General features: G+C 51.5%; 7 protein-coding genes across 7 annotated transcripts in view; 4 read left to right on the top strand and 3 right to left on the bottom strand.

Annotated features, from left to right (window-relative positions):
- Window positions 1–1,712: 1,712 nt before the first annotated feature.
- VFPPC_03452 (hypothetical protein) lies at window positions 1,713–2,386 on the bottom strand (the record flags this gene model as incomplete). The annotated part of the gene is made up of 2 exons (XM_018282951.1): window positions 1,713–2,012; window positions 2,126–2,386. The coding sequence occupies 2 exons, from the start codon at window positions 2,384–2,386 to the stop codon at window positions 1,713–1,715; spliced, it is 561 nt and encodes a 186-aa protein (XP_018147635.1).
- A 1,661-nt stretch (window positions 2,387–4,047) lies between these two features.
- On the top strand, window positions 4,048–4,419 carry VFPPC_03451 (hypothetical protein; the record flags this gene model as incomplete). Its single annotated transcript, XM_018282950.2, has 1 exon — window positions 4,048–4,419. The coding sequence occupies one exon, from the start codon at window positions 4,048–4,050 to the stop codon at window positions 4,417–4,419; it is 372 nt and encodes a 123-aa protein (XP_018147634.2).
- A 290-nt stretch (window positions 4,420–4,709) lies between these two features.
- VFPPC_15656 (hypothetical protein) lies at window positions 4,710–5,283 on the top strand (the record flags this gene model as incomplete). Its single annotated transcript, XM_018293409.1, has 2 exons — window positions 4,710–4,886; window positions 4,933–5,283. 2 exons carry the CDS (start codon window positions 4,710–4,712, stop codon window positions 5,281–5,283), a joined length of 528 nt encoding a protein of 175 aa, XP_018147633.1.
- Window positions 5,284–7,065: 1,782 nt separating this feature from the next.
- Window positions 7,066–7,419, bottom strand: VFPPC_03450 (hypothetical protein; the record flags this gene model as incomplete). Its single annotated transcript, XM_018282949.2, has 1 exon — window positions 7,066–7,419. One exon carries the CDS (start codon window positions 7,417–7,419, stop codon window positions 7,066–7,068), a length of 354 nt encoding a protein of 117 aa, XP_018147632.2.
- A 1,930-nt stretch (window positions 7,420–9,349) lies between these two features.
- VFPPC_03449 (alpha/beta hydrolase) lies at window positions 9,350–10,662 on the top strand (the record flags this gene model as incomplete). Its single annotated transcript, XM_018282948.1, has 2 exons — window positions 9,350–9,764; window positions 9,860–10,662. The coding sequence occupies 2 exons, from the start codon at window positions 9,350–9,352 to the stop codon at window positions 10,660–10,662; spliced, it is 1,218 nt and encodes a 405-aa protein (XP_018147631.1).
- Window positions 10,663–10,877: 215 nt separating this feature from the next.
- Window positions 10,878–11,935, bottom strand: VFPPC_03448 (RNA polymerase II holoenzyme cyclin-like subunit; the record flags this gene model as incomplete). The annotated part of the gene is made up of 2 exons (XM_018282947.1): window positions 10,878–11,677; window positions 11,776–11,935. The coding sequence occupies 2 exons, from the start codon at window positions 11,933–11,935 to the stop codon at window positions 10,878–10,880; spliced, it is 960 nt and encodes a 319-aa protein (XP_018147630.1).
- Window positions 11,936–12,777: 842 nt separating this feature from the next.
- Window positions 12,778–13,495, top strand: part of VFPPC_13469 (calcium dependent mitochondrial carrier protein) — a gene marked incomplete at both ends in the record, with an annotated part of 2,692 nt that continues 1,974 nt past the window's right edge. Inside the window, 3 exons of the mRNA XM_018291245.1 lie at window positions 12,778–12,940; window positions 13,039–13,119; window positions 13,254–13,461. Of these exons, the coding sequence (XP_018147629.1) occupies window positions 12,778–12,940; window positions 13,039–13,119; window positions 13,254–13,461 (452 nt within the window). The remainder of the gene's footprint in view (window positions 12,941–13,038; window positions 13,120–13,253; window positions 13,462–13,495) is intronic.

Genomic DNA, 13,495 nt, shown 5'->3' with positions numbered 1-13,495 from the left:
TGTCTTTCCCGAACGGATTCATTGACAAAGGCTTGTGACATTATCGTTTAAAGTGACCAAGTCTCATATGTTTTACTCGAGCCTTATACCAAGTGACTGTGGCAGAATCAATTGCATACAAGGCCCTACCAGCACCAAGTTGCTCACACTCTCCTTCACTTCATCCAGATCATGTCATGTCACACCACACATGGCGTCAGTACGTCACGTTGAATCTGTTGTAAAACCACAATCACTTTGCATCTGCTTCATCAAGATTCTTATGAACATATCGTATATTCTCATCGCAGCTGGCCATGTAGGCCGCGGTATCGCAACCTCAGGTAATAGTACTTATGAAACCACCGTATCCCAGAAAACATGCTCGCAACAATCAGCGCAAGTATCAGATCCCAGCAAATTTGCAACACCAGGGCGCTGCGGCCCGTGAAATCCCAAATAACCCGACCCGCAAACCAGATCATGCCGTAGCTGAGCTGAGCCACCCCTAAAACCACACCCATACATATATGCTTTGCAAATAAATGACCAATGACCCATCCCAGTTGAAACGTAAAAAGGCTGGCTCCGATATGCCGAATGAAGCCAGTTCCACTCCAAAAAACTGAACACGGCCGTCTTGTTGTGGCCAGAAAAACACCCCAAACATGTCGTACAATAAAACAAAAAAACAGGCAAGCCTCTTTCATCATTCCATTGCGTTTCCAAGGCGTCTTTCCAACAAGCCCGCGCATGTTTGTCAAGTAAACAAACAAAACGCAAAAAAGTATAACCAAATGACAATATACCAACTCCCCGTAAAGACAAAAACAGCCCAAAAGAACCAGATCCCAGTTCGTCAATGCGCGCAAAAGCCACACAAGACACACGCTAAGTCTTCGCCAACCGCTGCTCGCCAAATCCAATACCATACGTGACTCTCAGCCCAAGAACACAATCCGTTTGCCCCCAACGCTTTCCTTGTACACAGAAAGCCCATTTCTATATATTCTTTTGGTAGATTTTCCCTTTGTGATGAATTCATAACCCGTGGCTGTAAAGGTAGGGCGATAAAACATTTTAGGTAGAATAGAAGAACTTCGTCATCGCACACGCTCCAAAAAATAACAAGCAGGATGAAAATATGCCGGGCAATAATAGTCGTCAGTAAATAAAAAGCCAATCGTCAACTCCACCATTGGCTCCCATGCTGCCGAATTCCAATGCAGATCTTTTAAAATGCAGAAACGCCCAATTTGTGTCAGTTGGCCTCATCTTGCGAGGCAGACACCCCAAGTCGAGTTGAAATTTGTGTATCGAAAATAGAAGACGAAAAAGACGAAGAAATTGGTATCGCTTTGTCAAACCTTGCCGAATTAAAGTCCCTCGCGGATATCTGTCGATGATAAAGTGGTGATTTATGTCGATTAATTATGCTTGTACAGATCGTAGAGAGGTGAGAGGTTGCAAGAGGGAGCCAACAGTCAAGCCAGCAGCCCACAGAAACAGACCTACCCCCGAGGAACCCAGCCCGCCAGGAAGAAAATTGTCCCGCCTTCTCCAACCTTTTTGTTTTCATTGGTGTGCCCGCCAAGATGAACAGTTTACCGAAAAGGAGATCAAAGCAGAATTGAAGCGTCATCTTATTAGAATACAGTGCATGGCATACATTGGCAGAGCCACGGAACCCGACATCACATCCATCAAGGACACGTGATTCGAGCTACCACACTCTACCATCGACGGCCAAGAGACTGCTGCATCGCGGCGGGCGACACTGAAGGAGGAGGGCTGGACATGGTGATGCCCGTGGCTGGGTTGATGATCGGGATAGCGTTGCGACCCCGAGTGGCCGAGGGTTGGTGAAGCTTCAGGCTCGAGTGCTGTGTCTGAAAGCTGGGAGGAATGAAGGCGGCAGATGTCGAGTTCAAGGAGAAGCCAGGCGCAACGGTCTGTGGTTGTTGCGTCGGGGAAGATTCGGGAGAATTGCTGGCTAGTGACGAGCGCTCAGAGGCACTGGAGATGGAGACGAGCTATTGATTGAACGGCATGTAAGACTCTGTACAAAACCCGAGAGAAGATTCCAGGGGACAGATGGTTGTGTCTTGGAAACAATGCCAAGGGGAGGGCTTCCGTCTCTACTTACATCCGTCTCGGTCAGAAGGTTGGGACAGAACTCGAGATCATCCTCCAGTTCAAAGGAACGGCCGGCTTCAAACTTCATTCGGAAGGCAGAGAGTGCAGCGGTTTCATTCAGGTCCTTCATGCTGCGCGCACCTCGAAATTGTCTTTGAGCGTTTTGTGAAACCGACAGCCGAGGAGCTCTGCGATTGCGGTGGCCGCCGTGATTGTGCGACACGGGCGCACCGTGCGCTGCCTGCGCATTATAATGGTAGTATGAAGCCATGATATGTGTTGCTCAGCACGATAAATGCTTTGGAGTTGTAGTCTATGAGAGTAATCGTCTCCAACACCCAAAGATGGTTGCTTTTGATTGGGGGCGCTGCGGATCGAGTGATATGCAGACTGGATTTGCTTTGGTGCGGAGAAGCTGACAGCGAACAGCTGAATTAATATCGAATGGCTATGAATGAGGCCGCACAAGGCTATCAAACGTATGAAGAGAGTCTTGAGAAGTCTAGCAAGGCGACGAGGTGTAGAATGTATTGAACAAAGAAGAAGGGATGAGGTGGAGGGATTGCGAGAGGAAGAGGTTCAAGTTTGTGGGAGACGAGAGAGTGTGCGTGCGTTGCGGGAGTGTGTGCGTGTGAGTGGGTGAAGAGGAAGAGAGGAATGAATGGGAAGCGGGCGGATGGTAAGGCGAGGGACGAGGACGAGACAAGACTGGACCCGGAAGCAGAGGTATTGGTGGGCGGTCGAAGGCGGGTGGGTGGAGGGCAGGCAAGTGCAGACGCAGGCGCAGGCGCAGATGAAGGTCGGAACCGGGGGCCAGCGGGCATGAGCGTCTTGCGCAGAGGGATTTTGTTGGTTGGGGACAGGAAAAGGTGGAGCGAAATGTGCAAGAGTTGACGAAGGCGGCGAATGGGGGTTCGAGGGCGAGGTGTGGAAACTGACCCCACATCGTTTTGCCACTAGATAGTGATTGGGTAGGGAGACAGTTGGGCTAGACTTCATTTGGAATGGACCAAGCGCCAATGGTGTAATTGTGGGCGGGGGCTATCCATTCGACCCGCAAATATACAGTGTCTGACACAGTCTTCCGCACGCAGAACCCACAACATTCTGGCTGGGCTGCCTGCCGCCTGCTTCTGGCTTTGGGCAGGCCTGGGACACTGGCTGGTCCAAGTACCTAGGTAGATAAGCGTCAGCGGCCGAGACGACATGGACCAGACATGACATCTGGACTCAACTCTGTTGATCCACTGGCCACTAGGCTGCCACTAACTGGCGCTGGGCTTAGGCGCATTGAGCATCCTTCATCAGGGTTCAGATGTTCTTCAGGTCCAGTGCCAGTTCTGGCACCAGCCTCTTGACAAGCTGGAACTAAGCCTGCGGCCAGCCAACTCCGTTGCGTTCGCAAGGTTCTGTCCGGGGCTTCAGGGACATCTGGACTCTCAATGCAGACCAGACAGGAGCCGATCAATCTCGAAGCAGCCTCCCAGCCATCACACCCTCTCATCCGACAGCGCCGCCGCCGCTTCGATCGGTAGTCTGTTGGGGAGAATTCGCTGCGGTACTTGGAAACGGGTGGCCAAAGGGTGGCCAAAGCGAGTATCGAACGCATCAACCAGGACGGCTTGGTCTCAAGTGCTGGCTGTGACGCACTTGCATCTGGGTTGCACTGCCCAGCGCCAGAGATGCCATGGCATTTCGGAGCAGATCCCTCGTGCTATTATTACCTCAACCCAGACCCAAAGTGTATTCGGCTGGGCACGAGACACGCAGACACTTCAAGTCTGGTACTAGCCATTATTGACGGGCCTCCCGATGGCGCATCACCGAGATCGTCTCAATGCACTCACTGAGATCTTGAGCCACCCACATGAGCAAGCAGTATTAGCCAGATGGCCACACTCAACCCACCCGAGGGACTTTACCTCCAAGATGATGTGTCCTGTTAGTCGATACCTTTGGCACTGTGCTGCGCCCTGTCATGCAAATGTACAGCGTCACCAACGAGACTTCCAGGTGTGGCTTTCAATGTTCTCCTCTGCTCAAGTAGTTGAGCTTGGCACTCATTCCAGTCCCTTCCAGACACAGCACAGTCTCCCCCTGGCGTCATACTTGATTTCCAACTCCATGCCTGCGAACCTGCGTAATCCAATGGACCCGCTGTCTATCAGTCATCCAGCAGTGACTCTTCCACTTGTTTCAATGCTCAGCTGCCTCTCGGAATCTCATTCAATCTCTCCCCATCAACGAGCCGTGGCAAGGCCCACTGCTAGCCATGACTGGCATTGGTGCAGTAATTCGGGGTGAAGGGGACATTTTGTGTTTCGTCACGTACAGCCACGGAATATGGGTGCAAATTGCAACTTGAATGTCAAAGAGCAAGAGGGAAGAGGCTGTGTGGCACTCCGTCTTTCATTATGCAATCTCCGAATAAGTCTGCTGTTACCCTGAAGCGCTGGTGACCGTTGTAAATTCGGGGCCTTTATCCACTGCGGACAAAAATTCAACGCAGAATTTGGAAATAGTAACTCTAAATCACCTTGGTCGATCAGCGGTATTAGTTTTCTCCCGTCAAGGACAAACCATTCTGGCATGGCATGACAATGACAAAGATTGATGGCCTGGTTGACCAAAACATTTGCCGGTCACCTGACGCGTGCAAAAAGGGACGCACACCACCTTGGAGTCACCATCCTGGAGTCATGCCAGGCACTCTGCATCAAACGGCCCGCCCCAATGCAGTTCAGCCTCGTGCCGCTATTGTTATCATTCGAGCTTACCCTCTAAGCTTAGTGTGAAAGTCGGCTGTTTGGCAACGAGCCAGGCGCTTGGTCTTTGCGGGACGAACCTCGCAGGCACATCAAGAGACCGACCAACATCGTCAACATCCCGGATATCTTGCTCTCAAGCACTGCGACTGGGGCTGGGAGGCAACAGGAGGCTGAGAGGTCAACTGTTCTTTCTGTCCCAGCCATTGTCTTTTTAGACGGAACCATCACGCTCTGCCTCAGAATATTGCAGCCCGTCTGCACTGTACAGTCAATCAAGGACCATTCACTTCGAAGCTGCAATGGTGCTTCCGTACCTGCGCCTCCCTTCCAGCTGGCACCCTGCGGGACCCTGGTGCTTCACTTTGAGCGGTTGACGTCGCCAAACATCAGACCAAACTGAACACTTGAGCTCATGCAGGCAGCGAGACGATCTGACAGGACCCCGTCGCCCCTTGCCCGCTTTTCCATTGGGATGCCGAAAGTGGTGTGTTGAGATTCTGAAATTGCTCCAGCTCCACCAGACACCTCCCTAGCTGTTCATATTATGTTCCAAACTGGTCGTGAGACCGCGGCCAGAATTCTTTGACGGCGGCTTTGAGAAATGCAGGTGGATCCGTGTATTACAGTACCTGACGTCTATAAGCTTGTGAAGCGCAAACCATAAAGAATCTACAGTCTGTGGTCAAAGGTATTTGGATATATGCAAGCATGCACCAACACAGCTCAATATGCCTCAGCATACAACGCGATATGCGATACCTTTCCTTGATCAAATTCATTCTGAACCCCCCACTGGACATATCGTCATCCTACCTGAGTTATTCATATTTCATACTAACTACCTAGGTAGCTAGGTTGATGGATATGAAACTGTCTGGTAGCTCCTCAGCACCACCAGGTGAAACGGTAGAAGCGCTTGGTGGAACCACTACGACTCGGGTTGCTCCGACGCCTCGACAGACGACAAAACGAGGACGAGTACAGTTGAGAGAAGTGTTACTCCGAACAGAGCTGACCATTTCTACAGTGCTACTGCACTTTGTTCCTCAGAATGCATTGAATCACACAAGTCAGCATTCCACAGCTCATTGTCGTTCAACCCGAGGGCCACAGCCGCACGGTGTTGCGAGCCACAGAAGCACCTGCATGGAGGCGCTCGCTGAGACTCAAATCGAAGGCTAGGGAGGGAGGAACCCGAACCTCCCAGAAGTCACCAGATGCCCAGCCAGCGGGGCTACAGCAGCTTGAGCTGGGATAACTGCACGATCTTGCACAACGTGGCGGCTTGAGAAACAAGCAAAACGAGACCAGCAGACCAGACATCACCGCACTGTGGCGTTCGTTGCCTCCAACCCCGGCAAGGTTGTTAATGTTGGCTGTGCGTCTGACTGACTTGAAAGGACATTTGGTTCTCAGCACTCCAAAGAGAGTGATGCGCGGCAGGCCACAGCGGCCAAATTCACAACCTCACTGGTTCAATCTGGCGTCAGCCTGTGTGCCTGGACTTCGATTGCGCCAGTTGGAACATTGCCGGTTTGGTGCCCTCACACATCCATCCCTCTGGACCAATGGGCTTCTACCCTGAGCAGGGATTCGGATCATGGTGTCTGGGCTTTTGGTTCACCACCAAGTCAAGCCATATTTGTTCTGCCAGTGCTCGATAATCGAGTGTCAATGTTTCTCACATCATGTGCCATGAGATTGACCCAGACCACACGAGGCGAACTGTGGCCCGAGTTACTCCATTGCCCGGCTCTTCTGCGAGACACGATGGGTTGACGTCAACAACTCGACCATCATCCGATACATTGCATGTATGCTCACACATCTGGTGATCACCGGCAGCTACAGGGAATAGCGGGTGCACTCATAACCCCCTTCCTAAGCTCAAACGGGATAAGTAACCAATATCTGACCCGGCCCTGGATTGGGACCAACCAGCCAACCCATAAGGTGTTACCACTCTGGCAAACCAGTGGCTTTGCCCAGAACAGGCGATCAGCAAGCTAAATTTTTGCGTTTATCGAACTCCGTCTCTCCTACCTTGGGATTGGAAGTGATGCCGGATTCGTGGGCCTCAAGGACCTTCAAATTCAAAATCGAGATAGGAAGGGCTGAGGAACTTTCCGGCACGGAGTGCATGAGCATAATTGCTGATTGAAACCGAGGTCATGAAATCATGTCAAACCTGTATGTGGTAAGGGCTGTTGGCGGCTAGTTGGACTGATGCGATGCATGGTTCATTCAATACCACAGCCCACACTCCATACTGTTGATCAATTTCATCACCAGATGCTTCGAACAGCAGGTCTTGTGCTTGTTCTTGCTCAAGCACGGATAAAACAGCAATAAGCATGGCACACATGGTGGAGCACATCCAATGCTGCAGTACGGAGTATACTAACATGACAATGGAAAGCTTCCCAGCATGAATCCAACTGTTGCAGAAGCATCTCCGTGTCCATTTGTGGGGAAGAAGTGTCGCCAATCGACCTCCTTTTGCTATGTGAACAAGCGTCATGCGGCTTATCACCATTATGCGGGCATAATGATTCCAAAAACGGCAACCATGGAATGCAATTGGATATTTCTGGCACCCACGATTGGGTTCTACTTTAAATTGCTCGCTCGTCTAAAGAAGCTTCTGCATTGGACAATAGGGAACAGTAGGACCAGGTAAACAACAATATTGGAACAAAACACCAATATCTTCAATGCACCAACCAATGTTGTGCGACCACCTTTGTCTTGAACAAAAGCTACAACAAAAACAAAGATGTGTCTGGTGTGACTTGATCCACCCTCAGACAACATTTGCAAGCAACCCACGAGGTACATGTAAATATGTATTCGGAGCATAGTCAAGCAAAAGCTGAGTTTTTCCTTTCCTCTGCCTCTGATTTGGCCTTGATCAGCTCAATGACCATGAGGCAAGCCAGCCATTTCTGATGCACAAGTTTCGCACCGTTCACCGCTCTTTGCCCAACTGTCGGCAACTGCGGTCGTCTCTACACGGAGAAGCCAGCTTTGCTCTCTGACTGGACCGTTATGTGCATGTGGATGGATGTCTCACAGTGCCAGCGCCATCTGAACGATGAGACCCTGGCAAGTTCCCCCGTTCCCCATGCCCATACCCATGAACGAAGCCAGCAATCCCACTAAATGCAAAGAATGTGATGGAGAGTTGGATGAGAAGAAAAAAAGAGCATCTTCGGCAGTCCAGTAGCCAATCCACGGCCGTCTCCAAGAACGTTCAGTAGCCATGCCTGAGTCTTTTGGGAGGCTGGTGTGAGGAGCTTGCAACCCAAGCCTCCCACATATTGAACAACCCAGTCAGCTGCCAGCCTAGCCGAATCAAGGAAATGGGAAGAAGTGGATGAGCACAGAAAGAGCCTCAAGCCTCGAACTGCCACAGCCGCCCCAGCCACAAGTCGGTTCCAACCGCTCATGCTTGGGTCACCGCTTCGACCGATGCTGTCCTGCGGCCAAGACGGGAATCCTCCGGGGCATGTTCCTGGGCTGACGGTCAGGTTGAAAGTTGGAAAACGAGGAGATCGGTGGTGAAGAAACATGGACCCGAAATCGATGGATACTTTCCAAGCATATCAGGCCGTAAGAGAATAAGCCAACGCGTGAAACCGGAAGCTCCTGGTAGGGTTGATGGCTTTCAATGATAACGTGGTAGAGGCCCGAAACGCATTGGGCTGCTAGATACCTGACAATCCGCAGCATATTGCGCCGGTGAAGGTCGATGAGACTTTATTTCATATTACTTGTTCCTTCGGCCTCCTTCTAACCACGGTCCTTTGTAAAGGGTTCACAAACTGCATGTAGTTAATGATTCTGTGTGAGGTAAGCAACTACCAGTTGTAAAGCGAGTATTGCAGAAAACAGGTACTTCCATCCCTCAATCAATGGCACTTCCCGTCTCGCCTGAACGAGAACCTGGCCAAGGGCGAGCGCAACCTAAGTTGTAATTTCCATATGAGTCTTCAGCCCTCAGCGATGTCTTGGTCTTGGACACGAGCAAAGGGAGGCTGCGTACTCCGTGCTCCGCATAAGGGTCTCAAGACAGAAACAAATGAATCAAACGCTATTGAATAATATGACTGACCACAAACATCTATGCATCCTCCCTCGATGCTATAGACCTCGAGCCTCGAGCAGCACCTCGTCATCGGATACAATCCGTCCAAGCCCAACATCATCCCGGGTAGGCGGAACCGCCCGTTTGCCGCATTCCGAAGCGAAGCAAACCAAACTTCAGCTAACGAGTTTGGTGGGGCATCAATTGGGTCTAAGTTTGACAACCTCGGTCAACAAATGACCTCCAATGGAGAAGATAGACATAATATTTACAAGTTGCCACTATTTCCAAGTACATCTCCTGTCTCCTGTGCATCCTCCTGCTACATTTTCTTGGCCAGCGGGGAAAAGAATTCCAAGCTGGAATTGGAACTTCAGTCATGGCCCAATTCCACTATGAGTTCCGCACATCCCGCACAATCGACTACGCCATCCTCACAGGCGCGGCATGTCTCTCGACATATTGGTACCTACGACCTATTCTGAACCCAGGTGATCCCGTAAAACCGAGAAGAGTCATTCGCTCCAAGGCCAGAGACGCAGCGGAGTTGGCGTTGACAGACACACCGTCAGGCTCGTCAGGCTGCCGTAGGAAATTGGACCTTCCATACCCCCCGGATGTATTTCCTGGTGGACGCACTGTAGAAACCGCGTACGGCATAATAAAAGTATTTGAATGGGGGCCAGAGCATGGTGAAAAGGTGCTTTTGCTGCATGGAATTGGTACGCCGTGTGTTGCGTTGGGAGACATGGCCAAGGAATTTGTGAGGAAAGGGTGTAGGGTGATGCTATTTGGTGAGTTTTCGTTATCATGATATCTATCCCTGGTAGTCATTACAGTCATCATGATACACTTGCTACGTTTAGCCCAGTACTCATGCCTTCTACAGACCTATTCGGCCGAGGATACTCAGATTCACCAAGTGATCTCCTCTACGACGACCGCCTCTACACAACGCAGATCCTCCTCGCCCTCGCCTCATCGCCCATCCCATGGACCGGCTCATCCGCCTTCCACATAGTAGGCTATTCCCTCGGCGGTGCTCTCAGCGCCTCCTTCGCCGCCTACCACCCCAATCTCCTGCGCTCCGCAACCCTCATCTGCCCAGGCGGACTCGTCCGCCCATCCCACGTCAGTCTCAAGTCCCGCATCCTCTACTCGGAGGGCCTTCTCCCCTCGTGGCTCATAAACCGCCTGGCCAGACACCGGCTGGAACCTCAACCCGGCACGGCAAGCGCAGATGTGCCCGACCCGAGTGGCGAGGGCGACGACTTGCAAGACGTCGACTTTGACCAGGTGCCCGTTTGTGCGGAGGATGCCACCGGCCCTAAAGTAGGCGATGTGGTGAAGTGGCAGTTGAGAAATAACGAGGGTTTCGTGCCTGCGTATATGAGCACGATTAGAAATGCCCCTATTTATGGACAGCATGAGGGGGTGTGGAGGCGTCTGAGTGAGCAGCTTGCGTTGAGGAGGCAAGATGGCAGGATACCTGGTTTGGAAGGGGGGAGAATATGCTTGATTCTCGCTGAGAGGGATCCGATCGTGGTCAAGGAGGAGTGGATTGCGGATTCGTTTACCGTGCTGGGCGAGGATGCTGTGGATATTAGAGTCCTTAAGGGCGGTCATGAGATTGCTATTTCGAAGGGGAGGGAGGTCGCTAATGTTGCTATGGCGGCTTGGAGACGGCAATAGATGGACATGGATTGGCATAGACGTGATAGACGGCAATAGAGGTACCATGTAGAGAAAGGGTAGACGAGGCTTTTAGACTACAACGTATTGTGTTGTGTATAATCTTCCTATGCGATACAATGCTGTGAGATATGAAAACAATCCCCGTTCCGCTCAAATTGATGACGCCTAACACCGCTTTGTGCACCTCTAATCCATGCATTTGATTTTGTAAGTTACTTGTCCAAACCGCGCGCCTTGACAAATCTGTTGATTTGCTCACGGGTCAACTTCTCATTGTACTGCTCGTAAAATTCATACAGAGATATCATTTCCTGCGTGGCGTCCACCATTGCCGCAATGTCAACGCTACCCTCCGCCAGCCAGGCGGCAAAGTGCTGCACTCGGGTGATCCTTGGGTCTTGCGGCTTCTCCTTGGAGTCGGAAGCCGTCGGAGGATCAGGGTTGCCATGGCTGTGACGACTCGCCGCTTGGCTGAGCGCAGCTTGTGCAGCGGCAAGTCCAGCGGCGGCGGCAGATCCTGCCCCTGCCTGCCCGGGGGCGGTTGAATTCGGGCGCAGGACCAGTGCGAGAAGGATGGAGACGAGGGCGATGATGTGCGGTGCACAAATCAGCGGCAGGTCGCTGTTGAAGGAGTCGTTGATGACTGATCGGGCGAGCTGCACATCCTCATCTACCAGCGATAGCTCTGCTCGTAGGGATGTCAAGCTTCTGTAGGGCTGGTGCACAATGAGCTGCGAACTCATTTCGCTAATCATGTAGAATTCGCATTCTCCAATCTTGGATGTATCTAGGCCAATGAAGTCTTGCCACAGTTGCCTTGCTTCCGTAACGATAAGACGAATATGCTGAGGCGCCTCTTCCATCTTGCAGGCCAGATAGATGGCAGTTGTGATGACGAGGTACGGGTTCGTATTTCGGATGGGGACCTTGATGTAGAACCGCTTTAGATAGATCTGGGCGGTGGCCATGGCTTGTTGCCGGATACTCAGGCGTTTGGCTAGGCGAAGTAGTTCTGGCAGCCGTAGTATTAGCAAAGTGTTTATGTAGAGTGCAAGACGAGCGTATATCGTATATCGTGCTCAGAGTGGGATGGAAAATACAGCAACATACGCTGGTTGAAATATATGGCGAGATGGCGTGGTTGCGGCAAGGGAAACATGCGAACTAGATCTGCATTATCATCGTCGAGCTTCTGGCGCATGATCGAGAGCTGATCCTTGGTGAATAGCCAATGCCGCCTCTGTGTCGACTCCCAGTAATTGGCGGACATTTTGAAAGGACCAGCGCCGCGGCGGCACTCTGCAGACTCTCGGGGAGCTGGAGAGTGGGATGAAGTCAAACTCAAGCCGATATCGTTGATTCCATTCTAAGATGTGGAGGAAGGATGGATGGATGGCGGCGTCGCCGCCACACAAGGCTGGAGCTTGACTGCTCTTGGTCTGGAGAAGGACTGGAGGAATCAACGGGTTGGGCTGATTGAAGGTGGGAGGCTGGTGGGGAGATAAGATAGAGCGGAACAAGGGAACCGGACATGAACATTGAATGGATCAATCTCAGCTGGGTTTGTGTGATTGACTCGCTGTGAGTGTTCCGGTCAACTGACCTGCACTGCTGCCCCGGGCACTAAGGCTTATGCTAATTAGGCTACTGTGATTTGCTGCTATTCCCTGTAGCGGAGCCCCAGGCGGCACCTAATCAGCCATACAGGCGCTAGATGCTCCCTGGCCAACCCCGACCTGTCTTGTAGCAGCGCTACTTGGGCGGTAAAAGCTGCAGCAAGACGGCAAATGGAGACTGGTTGAGGGAGAGGAGACTGTGCTTGATCCCAAACCGTGGCTTTTTGTTTGTGATAGGAACAAACAGACACACACAGGCAGCAATTAGCTTTGCTTCTTCTCCGCCGCTCCTCCGACGTCACTGTGCTGCACCTCACTGCACCTCTTTGTTTCTCTCTCCCCATCGCACAATTGCCGCTTTTATCGACCCCGTGTCCTACGATGCTGTTACAATAAAATATCAATTTCAACACGCGCGAGCGACCGCCTCATTTAGCTTTCTGTCGCAGTCCCTCGCCGCACGACGTTGCCCATTCGTGTGCCCGATGCCGTCGTCATGAGCACCACCAAACTGGTCACCGACGTGGAGCGACGGTTTGGGGAGTCGCAGAATGAACGCGACGCCAGAGTCGAGCGTCTCTGGACCAGATTGGATCCTACTGGGAAGGGGGAATTGGACTTGAAGGGACTGCAGAAGGGATTTCGGCGCATTGATCACCGTGAGCTTGCTTGCATCCAGACAATCCATCTGGCTCCCTTCGGCATAGACGGGAGCTGTGCTTGCTGACCTTTGGCATATCTTGGCACCGACAAACAGCTTTGAAAAATGCCGACGATCTGTTGAAACAGATTATGAAGGAGGTTGATACGAATCACGATGGCAAAATTCAATATGAAGGTGCGCATATCAGACTGATGATGCATTTTTTTTTCGTCTGTGTCTCCAGCTACCACAAATGCACCCCCACTGCAAATTTGCTTGACGCTCTGGTCACGAACACGATGCCTAATACCTTGCCATTCAATATATAGAATTCCGCGGATTCGTCGATCGAACCGAGCGACAGCTATATTTTCTTTTCCAAGCCATTGATAAGGATGGCAATGGCAAGCTCGACGCTTCCGAGCTCCAAACCGCCTTTCGCACAGCGGGTCTGAGCGTCTCGAACCGTCGACTGGCCGATTTCTTTCATGATTTGGATAGGAACAATGACGGATATGTTAGCTTTGAAGAATGGCGGTAAGTTACAGCATCTACGCGATTGCACACACCC

The sequence above is a fragment of the Pochonia chlamydosporia genome, chromosome 2 (assembly GCF_001653235.2).
Source record: "Pochonia chlamydosporia 170 chromosome 2, whole genome shotgun sequence".
In the NCBI taxonomy this organism is placed as follows: Eukaryota; Fungi; Ascomycota; class Sordariomycetes; order Hypocreales; family Clavicipitaceae; genus Pochonia; species Pochonia chlamydosporia.
The sequence above is the reverse complement of the archived record's forward strand: the minus strand, read 5'-3'. Positions and strand labels throughout refer to the sequence as shown.